This window comes from Candoia aspera, chromosome 18 (assembly GCF_035149785.1).
Source record: "Candoia aspera isolate rCanAsp1 chromosome 18, rCanAsp1.hap2, whole genome shotgun sequence".
Classification (NCBI taxonomy): Eukaryota; Metazoa; Chordata; class Lepidosauria; order Squamata; family Boidae; genus Candoia; species Candoia aspera.
In genome coordinates this window covers 6,736,294-6,756,504 of record NC_086170.1, presented here as the reverse complement: position 1 = coordinate 6,756,504, position 20,211 = coordinate 6,736,294, and the positions used below count along the sequence as shown (strand labels likewise).

General features: G+C 45.6%; 2 protein-coding genes across 2 annotated transcripts in view; both read right to left on the bottom strand.

Moving 5' to 3' along the window:
• SSU72 (SSU72 homolog, RNA polymerase II CTD phosphatase) overlaps positions 1-16,711 on the bottom strand; it is a 35,279-nt gene extending 18,568 nt beyond the window's left edge. The window contains exon 1 of the mRNA XM_063317740.1: positions 16,453-16,711. Within this exon, the coding sequence (XP_063173810.1) occupies positions 16,453-16,532 (80 nt within the window). The 5' untranslated portion in view covers positions 16,533-16,711. The remainder of the gene's footprint in view (positions 1-16,452) is intronic.
• Positions 16,712-18,603: 1,892 nt separating this feature from the next.
• On the bottom strand, positions 18,604-19,704 carry LOC134506979 (actin-related protein T2-like). The gene has a single exon (XM_063317376.1). The coding sequence runs from the start codon at positions 19,702-19,704 to the stop codon at positions 18,604-18,606; it is 1,101 nt and encodes a 366-aa protein (XP_063173446.1).
• Between the last annotated feature and the right edge of the window lie 507 nt (positions 19,705-20,211).

Below are 20,211 nucleotides of genomic sequence, written 5' to 3'. Positions count from 1 at the left end.
TGCTTTAACTTGCATTAAGGGGAACTTGGACAACAGCTACGAGATGGTACTTAAGTCTGCTGCAAGGTAAAAGGAAAAAGTATTGAAAGGCAAGATCTTGTTTAGTTCCTCCTAGGACGTTTGCAAATCTTTTAATCAGAGTGCTTTCAGGGAAACAAAAAGGAAAACAGTCATCAACTGCAACCAAGCAAACAACAATGCTGACCCTTATGGGGATCAAATCCGGACCTGCAAGGAAGACGGTTTCAGAAAACAAGTGTATACCATAAGTCACAGGATAAAACTCTATGCAGGTGAATAATGCAAAGGCAGTGCCATTCTAAAGAACTGAGTGGCAAGTTATTAAAATTAAACATTGTTAAGGAGAGAAGCCAGGCTAGGCTTGAGCATATTTCTAATTTGGTGTCATTTTCCACACTGGGGAACTTCAAAGCACCACCACCAGTTCTGACACAATTTCTAGCATATGATCCTAGGCCGATTCCATTTCCATAAGCAAACTGCAAAGCACATTCTGTGTGTTCCGTTTCAAAAATGCTTAGTCTTCCTACTCTGGTCTTCCAAGCCTGTGAATCTACCAGGACCATATTTGCATTTATTCAGACCTCCAACCACCTCACTGAGTGAGATCTTATTGCTGCTTGGTTTTTATATCTGTTTTACTTCCTATTTATCATCAGCTGTTTGTATTGTATTTTGTGGGTTTTACGGTTCTAATTGTGAATTTATTGTAAACCGCCCAGAGTCCCCCTTTTTGGGGAAGATGGGCGGTGATAAGAAATTTGAAAAACGAACAAACCAACAAACAACCTTTGTTATATTAAATGCTTTTATGATACAGAACTAGAGTGAGGAGGAGGAGGAGGAGGAAGGGCATAGAGTTACACTGTGAACTTGGCCTAGAATTATGTTTATTGGTGCTGATGTCACAAGTGGAAATGGGACCCACAACCCAAAACTGAACCTGGGTCACTAGAAGGTCAACAAAAATGCAACCTGCCCTCTTAAGTGAGCTTTTCATGTTGTTTCGGGCAAGGAAGTTCCGTCCCCAGCCGAGGTGTATGAATTACACTCCACCCAGCTTTGGTCCTCTTCTTAGCTCTGGCTGGTCCCACCTTCCATGAAGTTCTGGGCTCGATTTCAGGGGCCCTGACCTCTACCCACCACCCCTGCCGGGCACCAACCACTGCTTATCCCAAGTGGTGCAAGGAACCAGTTGCAAATACTTTGTACAAAGATCGGCTGCTTTCTCTTTGCCTGCTCGGGCTCCTAGAACGACTGCATCCACAGAAAATTCCAGCAAGGTGCAAGTGGAAAAGGTTTTAAAAAGCCGCTTTATTGATGGACTACTTTATGCCAATGCCTGGAAAACTCAAGGAGGAGGTTCGGCTTGCTCACAGAGACACTACTACATCAAGAAGAGGTGCTGCAAAGCTTGCCTCCCCCCTCACGTTTAGTTTCCTACATGGAGCATCAGATCTGGCAGAATGCTGTTTCTACCGGGTGAACGTCGAACAGGAGTATCTGCTCTGCCCTGCCCACCTCACCTGCTGTTTGCGGCAAACTTCAGGCATGTCATTCTTCAAAAAGCCCCACTTCCTCTGGTTCCAAAACACAGATAATCTACAGTTAGCTACTGCCACTCGATTGCACTGATATGGAACCAGCACCAATGAGACGAAGCAACCTTGCCAGAAATAAAACTTTCCTCCATTAACCCCCAAGATCGGGTTAATTCAAAGGGTTTCCGCCCAGGGTCCTCTTGTTCTAAGAAAACTGCAGACATGCAGCCAGAGAGGTTCAGCTGCAGAGCAAAATTTATTCTCTATTTTAGTATGGAAAGTGCCCCCAGCACAGAGCATTGGAACAGCTTTTAATTCCCTTGCTTGGTTCTATTAAGAATTACAGGAAAGGGGACGGGAGACGGGAATCGAAAGGAATTTGAGCCCAAGCCGGCAAATCAGTGAGGTCATTGGACAGGAAAGCATAAGAGCGAGAGCACTTTTGTTGTTTATTTCTGGCTTTGTCATTTTCCAAGGAACTAACCACTCCCCAGAAGCAGGAAGCAAGCCCTCTGGAGCTGCATTAATGATGCTCAGTGGGACCCAAAACGCACTGCTTGCATAAATACTAACCAAACAGTGTTGCTCGCTGGCGAGCTTTCAACACAAATTAGGATGCATAATGCCCTCTCCAATGGGAAGACGGTGGAATACTAAAATTAAAGCATTCCCAGACCTAGGGGTTGGTTGCGCGCAAGAAAGCAATTTTCAGATTTCAGCGGCTGGCCTTGGACGCCTCTCTTAGAACAATCCATTCAGGTTGTAGCGTGGCTGCTCTAAGTCCTGATTTCCCCCCGCAAGAGCACAGACGTCTTTCCCCAACTGAGTGCCCTCCAGCTAGGCTGGGAATAAGTCCTGGACACTAATTCCCAGCAGTTCTGCCTATAAATGAAGTGCTAATTTCCTACAAGCACTTGGCCTACTGTTCCTGGCATCAAGGAGACTGCAAAATAAAAAAAGGGGGAGGGAGGGGCTTTCAAATGTCCCCTTCCATCTCCTCCAAGTCCCTTCCTCCAGTCTCAATGTTAACCGCCAGCTTCACATAGACACCCGAGCTCCAAATATAATGATACCCCCGCTTTACTGTACAGATGCTGGTTTCCCAAAGCCAGAACATGGTTTGCTTTGGGCTCAGTGCCATGTGCAGCCATTATGGTTTTAAACTCCATGCAAGCCAGACACCATGGCTTGTTCAACAAACGAAGCTTTAAAAAAATCACGGCTTGGTGTGTAAATGCAGTGGTAATTCCAGAAGAGAGCGAGCTCACTGGACTGTCTTTTAGCCACGGTTAAGATTTGATGGCGTTTTGCTTGGTCCTCGATATTCTCTAATTAAATTAATAAAGCCACAAAGTCTAAGTGGCCAGCAGGAATTCACTAGCTCTTAGGAAGGTGCTCCCTAGAAACTGCAAAGAGCGTCTAAGCAACACTCCCCGCTGCCTGTTCTTGGCACACACACACACCACTCCTAACCTTGGTATGCTCAGGAGCTACTCAGCTGTTTTGGCCAATGGCTGCTGAGAGGAGACCAAAGAAATGCAGATTGCCCAAGGGAAGTATTTTTTTCTTAACTCTGGAAACGGATCTGTAATTTAAAGAAGCCTACATTTCCTGTTCACCGGAGCAGCAAATCTCTGTCCATGTTAAGGTGCTGATTAATGGCTGCATCTAGTCAAATGTATTCATTTAGTGGGACTACCTCCCCTCATTTAAAAAGCTGGACAATTTTTAAGCCTAATTAAACTTCAGCAGCTGGGCTTTCAGTGATGGAACAGCTCATTTTAGTCAAACAAGTTGAAAACTCTGCTCAAGGCAGGAATAAACTTTTTCCTGTGTGCCTTCTAGCCTTGGGCTTGCAGTATTTGGGCTGCAATGCTTGAAACAACCTCTAGATGGCAGAGAAGAGTTAGCTTTGTGTGGCTCTCTGCTGCCATCTACTGATTGGGTTTGGCAGCCCAATTATGGTAGAAATCCTTCAACTACCCACTTAACAGAAGGCTGTTGGGTGTTTGAACTGAGTAACATACTCACCTTAGAAATGCCAAGGTACCAACCACGCAAAGCCAACTTTGCTCCAGAATTGTTCTCTCCCCACCCCCCACAAATTATTTCAAACGCTCTCCACAGCTATGGCCCACATATCCCTAGTTACTTAACTATGTTAATTTATTCAATTGACCCAATTTGTTGCATTCACATAATACAATGAAGAAGTAACTAACTAGCTAGTTTAGGGTTCACAGCCCATAAGTGACCACGGTTCCAATCCTACCTTCGTGATCCTGGAAGTAAGGAACTCTGAATAAATTTAGCACACAGATTGCAAGCTCATGGTTTTAAATGGAGCTCTCTGTCCTGCTTGCTAAGATTTTTACATTCCACCACAGAATACGTAGATCTGTAGAAAGCGAAGCTACAAATAAATACAAATCCCACAAGTTTTTTTTTAAATAAACAAATGGACCTAGTCTCATTTTGGAGATTGCCTTGAAGGTCGCTGAGCCAAACCCACATTTTCATCACACCAAATACAAGCAGCAAAACAAAGCTGAATAAACTAAGACAGGATAGAGATTAATTCCCTTAATCTCAGTGGGTCTACTAGGACTAAGTCAGGATCTGAGCTGCTGCTCTGGACAATCGGAGTCGGTTAGGTTGGGCTGGTAGATAAAAATACTATTAAAAAAAAGACAAAAAGGGGCATTATTGATTTTGGTGCCGTTCCACCCACGTACAACCCATACACGTGCAAACTCAGGACAATAAACATCCGAGAAAGTGACGTATGAAGCTCAGCAAGGACTTCTTGAACTGGCAATCGTTTCAGAAGATCTTGGGCACACCTTCAGTCTTTTTTCATGGGAGATGCCAGGATCCCAAGGTGCGGCATGCTACAAAGACAGCATGTGCCCTGCCCAACTGCCAAGTGGTAGCCCCTTTTCCCAACCTGCACATTACATCAGGGAATATTTTTGTTACCTCAGCACCTCCAGGTTGGGTGTAAATGTTCTCCAGCACAGAAAGCCCGGAAGTGCTGTCAGTCCCCTAGAACATTTTGAACGCGAATGCAGAAGGCTGAGTTTCAGAAGCTAAAGCAGAGGCTAGAGAGAACATTGTGCCGAATTCGGAACCGTTGGCATAGGCTTTCCAGGCAATCCTTTAAGAGCGGATTCCAACCTGCCCTGCTAAGCCCTGCCTCGGGATGCCACCTCCACCACCCCAGCACTTTTGCAAACGAGTACCTCTTGCAACGTGCTTCTTTCATCGGCTTATGTTGGGAGGGAGGGAGGGAGGGAGAAGAAACAAGGAAGGGAGAAAAAATCAACTACAAGGGGCACTAGTACATGCAGGGCCCCGCAACTGCCGGGCACAGGCCACACGTATGCTGCCCTGGGCATCCAAGCAGTTTTGGAAGAGTGGCAGAATCCCAACAAACAGCAGCTTGAGAAAAATACTCACTCAGTGGAAGGCTCAAATATGGGTAAAGTCAATTCCATAAACACACTTGTACAAATGCACCTACGCACAGGCTGGCTGAAACACACCAGGGAGCAGCCCCGCAGAGACACCGTTTTTGGGGGGCTCATTTTACAGAACTGAAGCAGGCTGGAGCAGTCCCCTCTTAACAGCAGAAAGTAGCAGGAATGGGCTGGGAAGAAAGCAGGGGGTGATGGCACTATGATGAGACAAGCCATGATTTGGCCCAGCTCAGAGAGAGACCGCTAGGGATCCTTGGGGACCCAAGGGCCCACTTTGGAGGCACTCATATTATGAAAAGCTGGTGAAATTATATTCATAATATTGAATCTCAATTCAGTTTAAATGCAAATCAAGTCCAATCTAGCTTTTCTTCTGGCTGGTCCTATCACTTCTTTTAAATCTGCCCCAATGTGCCCTCTTCCCACCCACCTCTGGGGTAACCACTATTGTTAACCACCAATATGTGGAAACTCTGAAAGAGAAGCTTAAGACCCCTTCCCCCTATTCCTTTCCTTTATCCGCCTTAACACTTGGGATAATGTCACCAAAACATTAAGGACGGAGACCTCCTGGTCTATTTTTGCCATGTCAGCTGGAAATTTGAGTCACAATGCATCCAGAAGTCACCAAATTGGGGAAAGGCCAAAGTTCTATCAGCATCACAGAAATTAACCTCACCCGATCCGGATGTCAAAATCTGCTTGCACCTCCCCTCTCCTTTGGCATTAAATCAATTTCCCCAGCTTTCCCCACAACATACCTTTTGTCTGCCTCGTTTTCCTCCAGCTCCTAAGCCTGAGGACAGGGCCCGTGTCTTCCTTACGAACAGGGCTGAACAATGAGTTTTAAATTGCTGAAATAGCTTTAGGATATATTCGTCCAAAAAGCTAAATTCTGATACACGCATGGAGCATATTGCCCATGGGCAACTGCAGTGTAGAAGTCCCCCGTGAGTGAAAAAGGGGCAATTCAAAGCCTCTGATTTCCATCACAGTCTCCAGCCCAGGTCTAACTCTGCTTTCCCCTGAAAGACCATCCTGCTGTTTGTCTCTTTCACATCAACCAAGGGGCCCAAGAAGAGGCATCAGATCACTCGCACTATTTCCCCAAAGACCTTCTACCTCTCCTCGTTTACCCCTTTCTTTGCTAGAGGCTGCCCAGGGGGAAAAGGTGCACCATCTTCATTTACTATGAAGTGGGGAGAGTCAAAGCCAAGGAGAGATGCCTGTCTCATTTAGACGTGAATTCTCTAAGGCAACTCCGTGTGAATTTACATAGCAATGTAACCAATATAAGGTAAAGGTAAAGGTTTCCCTTGACATTAAGTCCAGTCGTGTCCGACTCTAGGGGGCGGTGCTCATCTCCGTCTCAAAGCCGAAGAGCCGGCGTTTGTCCGAAGACACTTCCTCCGTGGTCATGTGGCCGGCATGACTAAACGGAACGCTGTTACCTGCCTACCGAAGCAGTACCTATGAATCGACTCACATTGGCATGTTTTCGAACTGCTAGGTTGGCAGGAGCTGGGACTAGCAATGGGAGCTCACCCCATCACACGGATTCAAACCGCCGACCTTCCAATCAGCAAGCTCAGCAGCTCAGTGGCTTAACCCGCAGCGCCACCGCGTCCCTTAACCAATATAAAGGAGCATCTAATTTAATACTCCATTCACAAGAAGAATTTAATTCAAGGCCACAGTGCCCAGATACTTCTCCCCAAGAAGACAGCATTTCAAATTCTGGGGGAACACAGCACGGTGTATGCAGCTGTTAAATGCTACTAACACCTCTGGGATTCTGTGGCCTGGCTTGTGCATCACAGAACACCATTCCCTAATCACAACTGTTCAACAGAATAGAACACAACTTACTTGGGGTCACACATCCCACTAAGCCACCAACTAGAGTTTCAGAACCCTGGCTGGGTTCACACAACACATGAAGCCAAGGCAGGGTTAGGGGATAGCATATAAATTCAGTTGGTTCATTGGTTCTTTGTGCTGCCAGGATTCTTCCCGTGGGCCCAAGACTGAGTTTGAAGCTCCGGCGTTACACAAGGCAGTTTGCTGTTCCCGGTCATAAAAAAAAAAAGAACCTTCATTCAGAGCAGAGACCACTTCTTTGGCTAAACCCCTATCATGAGGATAAACTGAAACCTGAATCTTAGTAAACTCTTGCTCGCTGAGAGAGAAGGAAACACTTTGCTGTGCCCAAGTGCCAAATAAACAGTTTTTAGCCGTTTTTACCGTTCTTTTTGCCCTTTGTCTGCTAGCTTGGTACAACCTGAAGGATGCAGGAGGTCAAGCATTTCCTGTTGTTGTTGTTGTTGTTTTTGACTCAGAGCAAGGACCAGCCACAGAAGCCAACTCTCAGAAACTCCATCATTTGTCTTACACACACACACACACACCGATAACACAATGCGCTCTTGCTCCATCAACTGAGAATCCCAGTGAGAACATTTTGTCTCACTCCAAATGCAAATGACAGGGCTAATTTTAGGAAGTGAGTCAGGCTCCAGATGGACATCTGGTTTGACAGCTGAAATACATGGTACTTAAGCTTGTCCAATTGTGCTTCATCTCTGGCGCTGGGCTGCAAGCAGTCACGACTGAGAAGAGGGCTTCCGATCTTTTGATACCAGAGACCAGTGGTTCAAAGCTCTGACACTGACACAGCAAAGGACGTTTGTGTGAAACAAAACATTTCACCGTGGAACGGACAAACTGGGCGCCGCTTTTGGAGCTCTCAGGCAAGACGATCGGCAGACTGGGCGTCCACCCAACCAAGTCATTTCAAGGTCATCATGCAAGACACACACCCCCGATTCTTGCACACGCCCCCTGCATTTAACAACGTCAAATCAATGCTGAACTCCGAGAACTGTAGTCCTGATGCATCTTAAGAGCGTTATGTTGGAGAAAGCTGGCTTGAGATGCGAGTCTAGTTGCAATTATTGTTATTCAGTGCATCGCAGCCACCACACCAAACCCTGGTGAAGGAAGCTTAGCCACAGCCTAACACACCTCCAAACTTTTGCTGCTGGTCAGAAACAATGGGCATCTATTTCAGTATTGGTCATGATGCTTGCTTCCAAGGTCCCTGCATCTGATGGACAGAGTCAGCTTATGAAGCCGAGCCTTGAAACCATGAAAAGAGGACTCAAGCGAGCGAGTCTCCTTTCGGCTTTACCTTTCGTACAGCTGGAAAAGTTGGTGGGCATGCAGACTGAGGGTCTAGGTGATGTCCAAATCCAGCCAAGGAGAAGGTTAGTGATTTTCAGATTGTGAACTTGGGACAATTTTTCACTAGATTCTCTGCTCTGGATGGGTAGCAGTATCTGCCAGTTTGCCCTCTGACAGATGGGCCATTTTGTGAAAGCGTGAACAACATAAAACCCAAAATTTGCACTTTGTCCCAGAAGACGTCTCATAGAAGTGGCTTTCCTGACCATCTAAATCCTTCCCTTGATTATGCAGTATCTGCTACTTAGACAGGGCAAGTGAACCATGGGTTTGCAAACATATGACTCTGCAGTTCAGGTGGGAAAGTGAGTATTATAATCACACATCTTTCAATCGTTTGGTGAGGTCCCACTGATGTGTGATGAAGACCCTGGGGTTAAGAAAGTGCCATTTCAGAAGACACAGTACAGCAGCTACACTCTGGAAGAAGAATCACAGAATAAAAACTCCAGTTCCCTGTTTCCAGTGTCACATTTGAAAGCTGGTTTGTGGATCAGTGTTGTGCAATGCCAGCCACTTGGTGATCTTCGTTAGTCATTACATTCTCTTTCAGTTGTTCTGAGGAACAAAGAGGGAAGTGACCAAAGATACCTCCCTGTTTTCCTTAAAGGTTATTAAAAAATGATTTCTTTGAACAAAATCAACAACGTCAGGGTCTTAAAAAACAAATCGGAACACAGAAATCAAAGCAAAAAGGCAGGCCATAAGACACTGCAACAACTATGAGAAACATGGCAAATCTCTGCAATCCTTTTGTAAATTAAAAAAAAGGGGGGGTATCAATAGACGCAGCCGATTCCTCTCTCTCCAGAAGGGAGTTAAAACATTTATAGAGATCCTTCCATGGTAAATTCTCTTACACTTAAAAAAGGATACAGACTTGCAACAGAATTCATATTCCGCAAAGCTCAACACTTTGCTTTAAAGCGCATGACGCACTTTATTCTTGCTTTAAAGCACTAAAAGGCATGTGGCGCACTTTAGATCAGCTTAAGCCAGTGCAGGCCCACGGTGAATGCTAGGTAAGGCCGATATAGGCTGTGCTTCTAGTGTCAATCTGGCTTGTGAGAGCCCAGGTGGAGTGGGCGGAGGATGAACGACATCCGCTACGGCGTCCCAAATCTCCAATGAATGGCGCCAGACTGATAGGGCGCTGTCAAGCGCATCAACAACCCAGACAAATAACCAACTCCATCGACACCCCCCTCTCCCCCAGCGCAGGACTGCTTGTGATCCAATGAAACACCAGAAGGGGCTTAGATTGCAGGTGTCTGGCTTCTTTTTCCTGGCTGCTTAAGAAAAGCTTCCAAGTAAGAATTCTAGCCTCGGTAGGAGAAGCCACTGGACTCGAGGAACCGGTGGGGCCTTTTTCTGTCACCTATTCAGGGCCATTTCTGTTGAGCCCAGCCTGCCCTCCACCAGCCCCAGGGAATACCGTCTACCGCTGCTCTGTGGAGAATAAGGAATCCTGTACAGGGAAATGCAGCAGAAGACGACATTGCCTTCCACCATACGATGAGCGTCACAGGTTTCTGTGCGAGGCATGCAAGAGCTAGCACCGAGGCATACCAGCACGGCATCTATGAGAAAGAGCACTAAGCCTGGGCAAACCCTTTACATTTTCTTAGTAGCCGGCTAGTAAGAGGTTAGCACTGTTTTTTCAAGTTTCACGTACACAGCAGGGGAAGACAGACTAGCTGTTTCCTAGCAGGCTGATAAGGCGGGCAGGGTGGGTGGGAAAGGCAGCCAAAGACCACACTGATGGGAACAGGAAATTCAAAACTCCATCCTAACCCAACAGACAAGAAATAACGCTCTCTAGTGATCCGTGATCACTGCCAATGACAGAGAACGAGGTACAGGCCTTAAAGTTCCAAATCTCTCCCGTCTGGAGGATGTTTGGGTATTAAACTGCAGGGGTGTCTGAAGCAGAAGACTACAGTTCTCCACTGCTAAACAATGGTTTTAATCTACGACAGACCATGACTTGAATTTTGGTGCTAATTACGGGTGAGAACCAGAGCGGTACTGTATAAGCAGAGATGATCCAGGTTCAAATCCCTGTTGCAGGCCTGAAGCTTTTCAGTAAAGGTTTGGACACTGTATCATTGGCCTGTTTAATCATGGCTTGCCTAATAAGCCACAATGGCTAGATTCCTCAAACATACTAAACCATGGCTTCCAAGACACCCTAATTCCCTTCATGCAGACAATCTACCCTAAAGCCATCTTTTGGCTTCCTGTGATATGTGAAGTCACGCCCTTAACTTAGCCAACCTCATGGAGGATGTTTTGAAAGGGGAAAAAAAAGTGAGCAGTTATGTTCCCTGGCTTGAGGCACTGGAGAAAAAAGCAGGATACAAGAATAATGAAGACAAGTGCTTGCAAGCAAGCTCTGGCTAGAGCACAGCTCAACCCTGGAATCGTGCAAATTTGTATACCCCTCATCGACTAAACCAGGTTTCCCCAAACACAGATTCTTCAGATGTGTTAGAGCAGAACTCAGAATTCCCACCTTGCTATATTCCAATCCTGTTGGAAGGCACCAGATGGGAAACTGCAATCAATACATGGACTATGTGAAGTGAGTAGCTTGAGCTACTTAGAAGTCAGTGTTCATTATTATTCTTCCCCAAATTACCATATTACTTATTACTATGTAGTGGGCATCGCTCTGAAGGCTATCCAAGCCAGAGGTTGCTTGTCAAGTCAGTAAAGCAGAAGCAAGTAACCTGCAGAGCTCCAGATGTTGCTGGACTACAAATTCCTCACCATTAGCTAGCTTCCTACTAATAGTTTGGGGACATCTGCCATGCCACAAGTTTCCGATCCTTGCAATAAAGCATCAATCTGTAGCAAATTTAGCTAGGAAAAAACACACATGCAAATTTCAAACCTCATTTTATTGAAAATGTCGTCCGAATGTGGTGTCCTTTTCGTAGGTTGCAGCTAGGAAATAGTGTATATATCTTCCCTAAAACCTGTGATGTATGAATAACCAGATATGGTTAACACAGGAGACATAGTCTTATTTTCCCATGAAAATACATTCTGGTGAGTAGGCACCTTTAATTTCAAAATTCCAAGTTAGTCTGAGCATTTGAAATTCAGCCCCTGCAGCTTCCAGAATCTCTTTAGAAATGTGTTTAAAGATTTTAACACAATCAGACTCATGCCAGAAACCTGATTAATAATTAAGTTCAACATGCCTGCAAAGCCTGTTGAGTTACACAAGTATAATCTAGCCATAAGCACAAGTATTATTTGCCCACTGCACTATAAATGTGTGTATATGTTTATTAGGGAGCTCCAAAGTCTGCTTTGATGAAGAGCTTGTCCCCTCAATGTGTAATAAAAAAATAGTTTTCACTGGAGAAAAATATTAAGACTGAAATCAAATTTGGGACTCTTATCAGTTCCACATCCATCATGTCACCAAAGAAATGCAGGTCTTCACTGCTATGCTGATGGAAGTTGAAAAAAAGCACATAATTTCAGAATTATTTAAGGAACCCTTTTTTCAATCCTCTGGTAACATGCTGGAAGTATTCCTGTTCTCAAACTAATTTGCCAGCCTGATCAAAGAGCTCAACCTAGAGGCAGCATTTAATGAGCACTGGAAAAAACAGAAACATGGGTATTTCCTGAACAAGCGGCCGAGTGTTCTCAGTGCTGAAAAACAACCATTTTTTATTACAAAAGGGAGCTTTTTTTGACAGCCAAGGAGAAAACACCAATTCTTGTACTGAAGGGAGGAGCAGTCGCTTCCTTGGGAAACAAGACAAGATGACCTGGACTATAAGCCCTCCTCATTGTGTTCGGCAAGTAAGAACCAGCTCCAAGAGGCTATGCAGGTAAGAGATATAACCTGTTTTGTTCATTAGGTCAGAAATGAGGCAGAGGGGTTTTTATGAGCAGTTGAACTGAAGTCTGTGTTAGCAATATTGTTAAATGGTTACAAGGATTGACTGAGGAAAGCAGGAGATGGCTATAAATATAAAACCGGATTTAGCTGCTCCTAAGTAATGCCAAGAACCCAACTTCCCGACAAGGGAATTCACTAAGCAAACATCACCAGGCAAAGAGCTGTCAGCGAATAATGATTAACAAGCAGTCAGTGGCATTCTGACTTATTCTTGAGCAGAACGCTCACTGGCACCAGTCTCAATTTACGACGTCACCCAGAAACAGAGTTAATGACTGCATTTAATGGTGGAAATGAAAGACAGCCAATCATTGGTCCTGCCACTAAGGAGAGGCCAGTCATGAGAGGAAGTATTCCAGGACGAAACAAGGCATCAGTCAAAGAAGCCATTTTCTCAGAAGAACCTATAAGTCGAGACAGGAAGGGATAAAGGCTTATTCCAGGGAATAACAACCTGGATTCTAATTCCACCCCTTGGACTTTCATACAAGTGTCTGAAGGAAGTCCCATTTTCTTCTGTCTCTAATTCCTCTTCAAAAAGGACCTTACAGGAAACTAAAATGCTGAAGTGTGATCAAAACCTGGAAAGCACTTTAGATCCTGGCCAGGACATGCAGTGATCAACAAAGAGCAGGCCCAGAATCAAATCTAAGCAAGGGGGGAGGAGTTCCTAGAAGGACCGGAAACTCTTCTCTGAAGCAATGAGTGCTGCTGGCTTCGGGCACATGGCAATAGAAGACAGGAGGGTCAGTCAGATGCAGGCTATAGAGGAGCTTGGTCTTTTCATAAAGTGAAAAGTGGTGAAAATGTATCAGGTTACTGCACCCTTGCCCACCAAAATACAGAGTCACCGTTCAAAAGCAACTGTACCGCCATTTTGGATCATTTAATTGACCCTAAAATTGAGCCAGTGTGTTAGATCAGCTTTCTCCAATGTGGCAGCTTCCCTTCCAGGTATGCTGGAATTGTAAGTCTGCTGGCAGTGGGTGATGAAGACTGCAGTCCGACACATCTGGAAAGGGGATGTTTGAAGGGGGATGGGCAAATGCTGATCCCCCTCCTTTCAGTGTATGTCTCCATACTCAGCAGTGGACCACCGTAACGTTTATCAGTTCTGGATGAACACGGTATGTAAATTCAAGGATAAACATCAGGCTTTAACATACAAGTGGGTCCTCAATGTTGCACAGCATGTAGACTTGGCATCTGAATGGTGTGCTTCCCAACCTCCCGTCCTTACTTTCCTCAGTCCACTGCATGGCACTCAGTTATGATCACACATTGAAGCAACTTGATGAAGCAAACATAAAAACTCCCAAATGAGAACAGCAGCAAAGAAACATGCCTTTGATGACTTCAGAAACAAAAATCTCAGTCATTCCTGCTGAGAAGCACTCCCTGTGCCCCACCCTGCCACCTCCCTTTACTAGTGTTGGCTGGGGAGCCCGACATACACACATGCACTCCACGTGACTTGCTTCTGCCGGCATTTCTTCAAAAACGTAATAGCACATTATACCATCCACAGATATTTTACTGCCAGCCTCACTGTAAATCTGTGGTGACAAATCGGCCCCCGGGCACCTTTACATGCATGTATACCCAGATGTTGTAATAGAATGTTCAGTTTGCGAACCCATTTTGCTGCCTGCTGATCATAATATTGCATTTGCAGGGGAGAAAAAGGAAGGGTCTCTTGATTTAAAAAAAAAAAAAAGAGCAAGAATTAGGTTAGATCCTGGGTTCAAAGGCCCCCTTAAGCTGGCACTCAAATACTCAACTGGCCAGTTGCAAAATGATGTAATGCTGACCAATTTAAGTGTTTTAAGTGCTTTGCATACAAGAGATGCTATACAAATGCCAAGCTTTACGCACAGAGCTCACTCATGAAACTGCAAAACAAACTGTTCAGTTTAAAATCTGCCTTTGAGAACCTCAGGCACATTACTACCTCTCCTAACGCAGGAAAAGTTAAACGGTTTGAAAATGACCACCTACTGGTCTTCTTCCCACTGTCCTAGCTTAGAAGCTGGCTCTATGTATACTGTGAGAAGCTTGGAAAACAAGTTACTGCCGTTGCTTAAGCAAGATGTTTCTCCTCAGCTTTCTAGTCAGCCATGCCCTTCTACAAATTATTTCATTCCATTCCTCCCACCCTTCATTTCTCCTCTTCCAACTAGGCCCAGCATTACACTAGCACGCCCAGCCCTTACCGAGTTAGGGAAATGGCCCTCCTACGCGTTTTTCCAAAAAGAAAATCCAATGCCTCAGAATTCCCAAGAGTCTGAAGTGCTTAACTTGCCACCCCCACTGCTTACTTCTTTGGTGACCCTGTTTGAATTGTGGTTAGCACATATTTCAAGCTCTCTTGTAAAGGAAATGATGCACAGGAAGCATTCTAAACAACACGTTCAGCAAAAAACCTGTTAAGCATTATTGAGCAACTGTGTCAAGAGGGCAGGCTGAGAAGAATAAAATATGCTGGCCCTAGATATGAATCGGAAGGGGAAGGAACTACAAACCCTATGAAAGAAGTGGTATTTAAATTACAGTAGGATGCCTTTTCCTTTAAGTCAGTATTTACATGATGGTGGTGGTGAAGAAAATAATGGATGATTGAAAGGGACCTGGCAAGACTTTTAAAGTAAATAGGTTCAGCTTTATCCCCCTCCTCCCTAAGCACACTGGTTGAAAAGGTTTTTTTGTTTATCTGTCTCTCTCTTCTAATAAACTAAAGTAGGACAAGATAAAATCCCCACAATCATTATGTCATGCTCAAGAACTCCCCACCCTAAAACTGCACTGCCATTACATGACAGGAAGTGGTTTATTTTTTAAAAAGTGAGCCTCTAATAAAATAAGGGCGATTATTCACAACTCTTCAACAAAGCTCTTTCTGAAAGCAAGCATAAACTGACTGCATGATATAGGGCTTCCTTCTTCCATCATCTCCCAGTCTCTAGAACAGCCTTCACATGTGTACTGTCAACCCTACTAATTCTAGGCAGCACTGGATGAGTGGGGACGATGGGAGGTGTAGCAAAAGATCTAGAAGTTGATGAGATGGCAAAGCCTGCTCCATAGGCATAAACTAGTTTCTCTATAATAAGGAAGGGCAGAATTCAGGAAAGATGGAGATAAAAGAAGTGGTGGTAGCCCCTAGCCAATTGTGGCTGATCTCAGAAACCAAAGCAGAGTCAAACCAGGTTACTATTGGAGGGGAGACCACCAGGAAATGTAAGGTGGGAAATAAGAAAAAAACATCCTGGAAAAAACAAAACAGCAGCGAATTTCTGCACATGGATGTGCCCGTGTGATCACCATAATCTGAATTCGAGTCCAGGGAGTCCTTACCTTTGTTCAGCCCAGGCAGCAGCCTTTAACTGATTTGGCTAATTTCCCAAATAGGTAAGTGGGGTCAGCCCCTGAATGGCTTATTAATTTAAAGTCTTGACTAGGGAGTTAAACACACCCCAGAAAGAAGTCACAGCAAACTCTCTCGGTGCTGTTGCCACTAAAGCAACATAGGCAAGACCTAACAGCCACCAGGAGTTGAGTTTGATTTGGCATTATCCCCACTCCCTGTCTGGCATTTGGATTAGGGCATTTCCCTAATCCAAATGCCAAACAGGGAGTGGAGATAATGGTGATCTTAGTCTAAAACATCTGAGAAGTACCAAGTGGCAAAAAATTGTTGGATGGGTGCACTAAAAAAAAAAATCTATCCAGAGGCCTCAGCCTGAGGCAGGCGGCAGGCTAAGCATAGTCAGAATTGCAAGGCCAATACATACCTAATGGGTGACTTCAGGGCAGTGACCCTCTTCCAGCCGGGCTACCTGACAGGTTTGTTGTGGGGAAAACAGGAGGAGGGGGCTCTACTACACCACCCTTCGCTCCTAAAGGAAAGGCAGGATGTACTTCTAGTAAATAAGCACTCAAAACCACATCGCAGGGCACCAGACCAGGGGAGGCGGCAGATACGTGGCCTTGGGGATCGACACCCCCACGCCCGACTGCTCTAAGAAAGCAAGACGGAGAAACTCCTCTTCCTGCCGCCCAAAAGGGAGAGGAATCCCTCGCCCCACGGTTTAAATGGCGTCATACTCATGAAGAAGCCGGTGACGACCCTCAGGGAATATCACCGTTAAACACCGGGCCCCATTTTCTTGAGGGAAAGAGGGCTGCGTGGTTGTCCAACTGTTGGCAGGCGAGCGGGGCTCGGAGCGAGGCCTAGTGGCGTTACCTGAGGATATTGTGGGCCTCCATGCTGCGGTTTTGGTTACTGGAGCAAACCACAGCCACCCGGAGCGGCGAGGAGGGCATGGCTGGCTGGCGGGGCGCCCGCCCGTCAAGATACAGAGAGAGTAGGGGCTGGGGAGGGGTGGGGGCCGGCGAAGGGCCCGCGGCGACGCTTCCGACGGCGGCGGGGACGACGCTGCTGCTCCTACCGGCGGCGATCGCTTCCTCCTTCTCCCTCTCCCGCACAAACAAAATGGCGGCCGCGCAGAGCGGAAAAGGCGGGGCCTGGCGACGTGTCGGGCTCTTCCGCGTTAGCTCACTTCCGCTTTCCTGCCAGTCAAACCATAGAGGGGAAGGGCAGAGCGACTGTCCAACTTCGCCTCTTGTTTCGTTCTTTTATAATTCCGTGAGACAATTTTTTTTTTCAGTGTGGTCTGTGAGGAGAAACGGGATTATGCGGGACAAATGATGCCGCACTCCCATACCCGCATTTCTATATCGTTAAGGAAGCCGTTTCCGGCGCACTATACACGGAAAGAGCCTTAAGGCGGGGAAACAGCGCCGCCCTAATGGCCCTGGAGTAGCTGTTGCATACCGAACTGTGATTACCCGTTTAACTGCCGTGGTTTCGCTCAAGGAATCCTGGGAATTGTAGTTCCGTTGGCAGTGTCGAGCGCTCACCGTAAAGCGGCCTTTTTGCCGGCTGGAGAACTATATTTCCCATGACCCCTTGCTCTTACCTCAGGAAAACGTAGGAAATGGAGTCCTGAGGAGCGGGCAAAAGATCTCTGACAGGCTTTCGTTTCAAGCAGGTGCCTTCCAGAGGACTGGGACTACATCACCCACGCTGGCTAGGTATTCTGAGGGATATAGTCGCACCACATATGGGGAGTAGGTCAACTCTGAGGCTCAGTTCCCAGGAGAGCCTGGCTGCATTCACACACGACGTTTATCCTGGTCATTGGATTAACCCATTTTCTGGGTCTGTACAATGCAGCGACCTATCAACTAACCATAGCCTGCGTTTGTACATCATGCTAAACCATAAACAATAGCCAAGTTTAATATTGACCAAATTTAGTATGTTGTGGGAATGCCATTGTTAGAACATGGTTAAACATCTGAGCCACTAACCACATTTGAGATTGGCGTGTGGTGCGAACCTTCACGGTTAGTTTAGGGGCTGGCTCTGTTTTTAACCACAACGTACTTTATTCCATGAGGCTAATGCACCTGCAAGGTTATGATGTGGTTGGCTTGTTTGTGTGCAAACCTGGACAATGTTTATAGGTCAGTGTGTTGGTTGTGGAGCTAGGAAAGTGGGTTAATTCAGGATGACTGAGTGTATCAGTATTTCATGAACACGTCTAGAGAAGGGATGGGTGGTTCACCCATCATCCTAAGCCACAGCTTACGAACCCCGCTTTTATCAATAAACTTCCATTGGCAGGGTTTGCACATTGCCCCAAGAAACAAGCAAGCAAACTGCCTTTGTGGTTGGTATGATGTATGTGATGCTTAAGCAGATCTCAGTCTGAAATAGAGGTAAACCAGTTAAACTGGGAAAAGCAAGTTGGTGATGGGAATCTCTGCCTGGGATTTCTTTCCCAAACATTTCCAGGAACATGGTCCCAAGAAGTTGCTAAAACATTGGCCGGAGCATCCTTAGAAAACAGACCTGAAGGACGTCACGGCAATGCCTCTGATACAGCTTTACCAGTCCTTCAAATGTAAAAGCCTCCGCTTGGAAAAGTGCAAAGCCAAAAAAAAAAAAGTTTTAAAAATATCGGAGTAAGAAAACATTAAATTGTCTTTCCCTTTTTGGGCCTTACGTGGTTTCACTCCACTCCCAGTGGGAAAAAAACCAGAAAAGTTAGGAGAAGACTGAAAAAAATTCTCAAACTCTAGACCGCTTTCTAAAGTAATAAATGAATGCTACCACTCTTCTGAAAGAAGGCTAAACAGATATAAATAATCCAGATATGAAGGCCTTGTCCAAAGCCAAGATACATGTTTCTCAGCTGACCATCCTTCATGCACTTTAAATCAATCTACAGTCTCACAAAAGTAGTTTTTAAAAATGTGCTTTAGTTCCATGGGCACTTTTAATACGTTTTCATCAGCAGAGTTGGCTTTCTCTTGGCATCCCGGCTTCCTAAAAACACTTCCGGTGAATCCCAGCCACACCGAATTCTTTGTAATCCTCAAGCGTAAACCACATTGGTTGAAAAGACACCAGCTGACTAATAATAGATGCTCCCACCCAAGCTGCACAGGACCTGTCTGGGGGCGCTATGATTCGTATGGGAACCCCTTTTGGAACTTGCTGCTCGATCTCTTTGAAGATTCTTTCATCCAGGCCCCAGAAAAGAGATGACCCTCCTGAGAGGACCACATTGCCATACAGGGGAGCCCAAATGTCCTTGTCACACTTCCGGATGCTCTTGGTGATCATGGTGTGGACGCCTGGTGCCTCAACACCTATGATCTTGGGTGTGAAAAGGATTTCTGGTGCTTGGCAGAGATGCAGATGGATTTTGATGGCATTCCCATCTGGCAGCTTCAGGATCTCCTCCACCTTCTTCTCAGCTTCTTGCTTGGGATCCAAAGCTACATAACAGAACTTCTCTTTGATGACCCTCACCACAGTCTTCTTGGCCCGGCTTACTGAAGCTGGGTTGTTCTCCAAAAGGAGGCTGGCGAGGTAATCCGTTACGTCCCTTCCTGCCACAGCGAGTCTGGATACTCCATGAGGTAAGCAGTATCCATCATAAACGGGGACAGCATGTGTTACTCCATCTCCACTGTCCAGCACTAAACCTGTGGTACGAGCAGAAGTGTACAAAGCTAGAGTAGCTTGGATGGCAAGGTACAAAGCCGGAACCTTAAAGTCTTCAAACATTCGCTCCGTGATTTTTTCCCGGTTCTGCCGTGGATTCCTGGGAGGCTCCGACAGAAACACAGGCCTTGTGCTGGGCTTCACTTTAAGTTCATGTTTGTAGATGTATCTCAACAGCTTCTCCATATCGTCCCAACAGGAAATAATCCCACGTTCAACAGGATAACTCAGCAAGGCCCCTTTCTTGGAGAGGGCTCTGTCCCCAATATAAAATTCCTCTGCTCTCTCTTGAACACGACCAACAACAGATGGGACAATGGATTGTGGTTCCGACTGACCAGAAATTCCAGCTTTGCAAGACCCGGATCCATTATCAATGATTACAGCTGGTGTTTGTAAGACTTTGAAATTTAACATGGCTCTGTCATTGAAAGAACCCAAATCCTAGGAGCTCTCTTGATTTTCATCTGGGATCTGGGCTTCTTCAGAACAACAGATAATGAAACATTCTCAGGTTTTTGACATCACAAATGGACAAGTTCTGCCCCAGTTTACTCATTTCAACAGACAAGTTGTCAGTCCCCTGAAGCTTTTGGACCATGACTATTTTTGCCATCATCTGAAGCTAACGGGAGCTGGAGGGTGCCAGGTTGCCTACCTCTGACTTAAATTATCATTTCTTCCAAAGAATCCTGGAAATTGTAATGAAGTGGGGTATAGCAAAAGAATCAAGGTGGAGAACTAGGACGTTTTCTAAACATCCTTAGCCTGCGCCACAAATTCATATTTGGAATAAGCCATGGGATATAAAGCATACTATGTTCTGCATAGTGTAAATATAATGGATATGAGAATCATCTCCATGAAAGATGTGGGCGTTTCCTCGGAAACAGATTCTTATTCATTTACTTGCTAAACAAACTC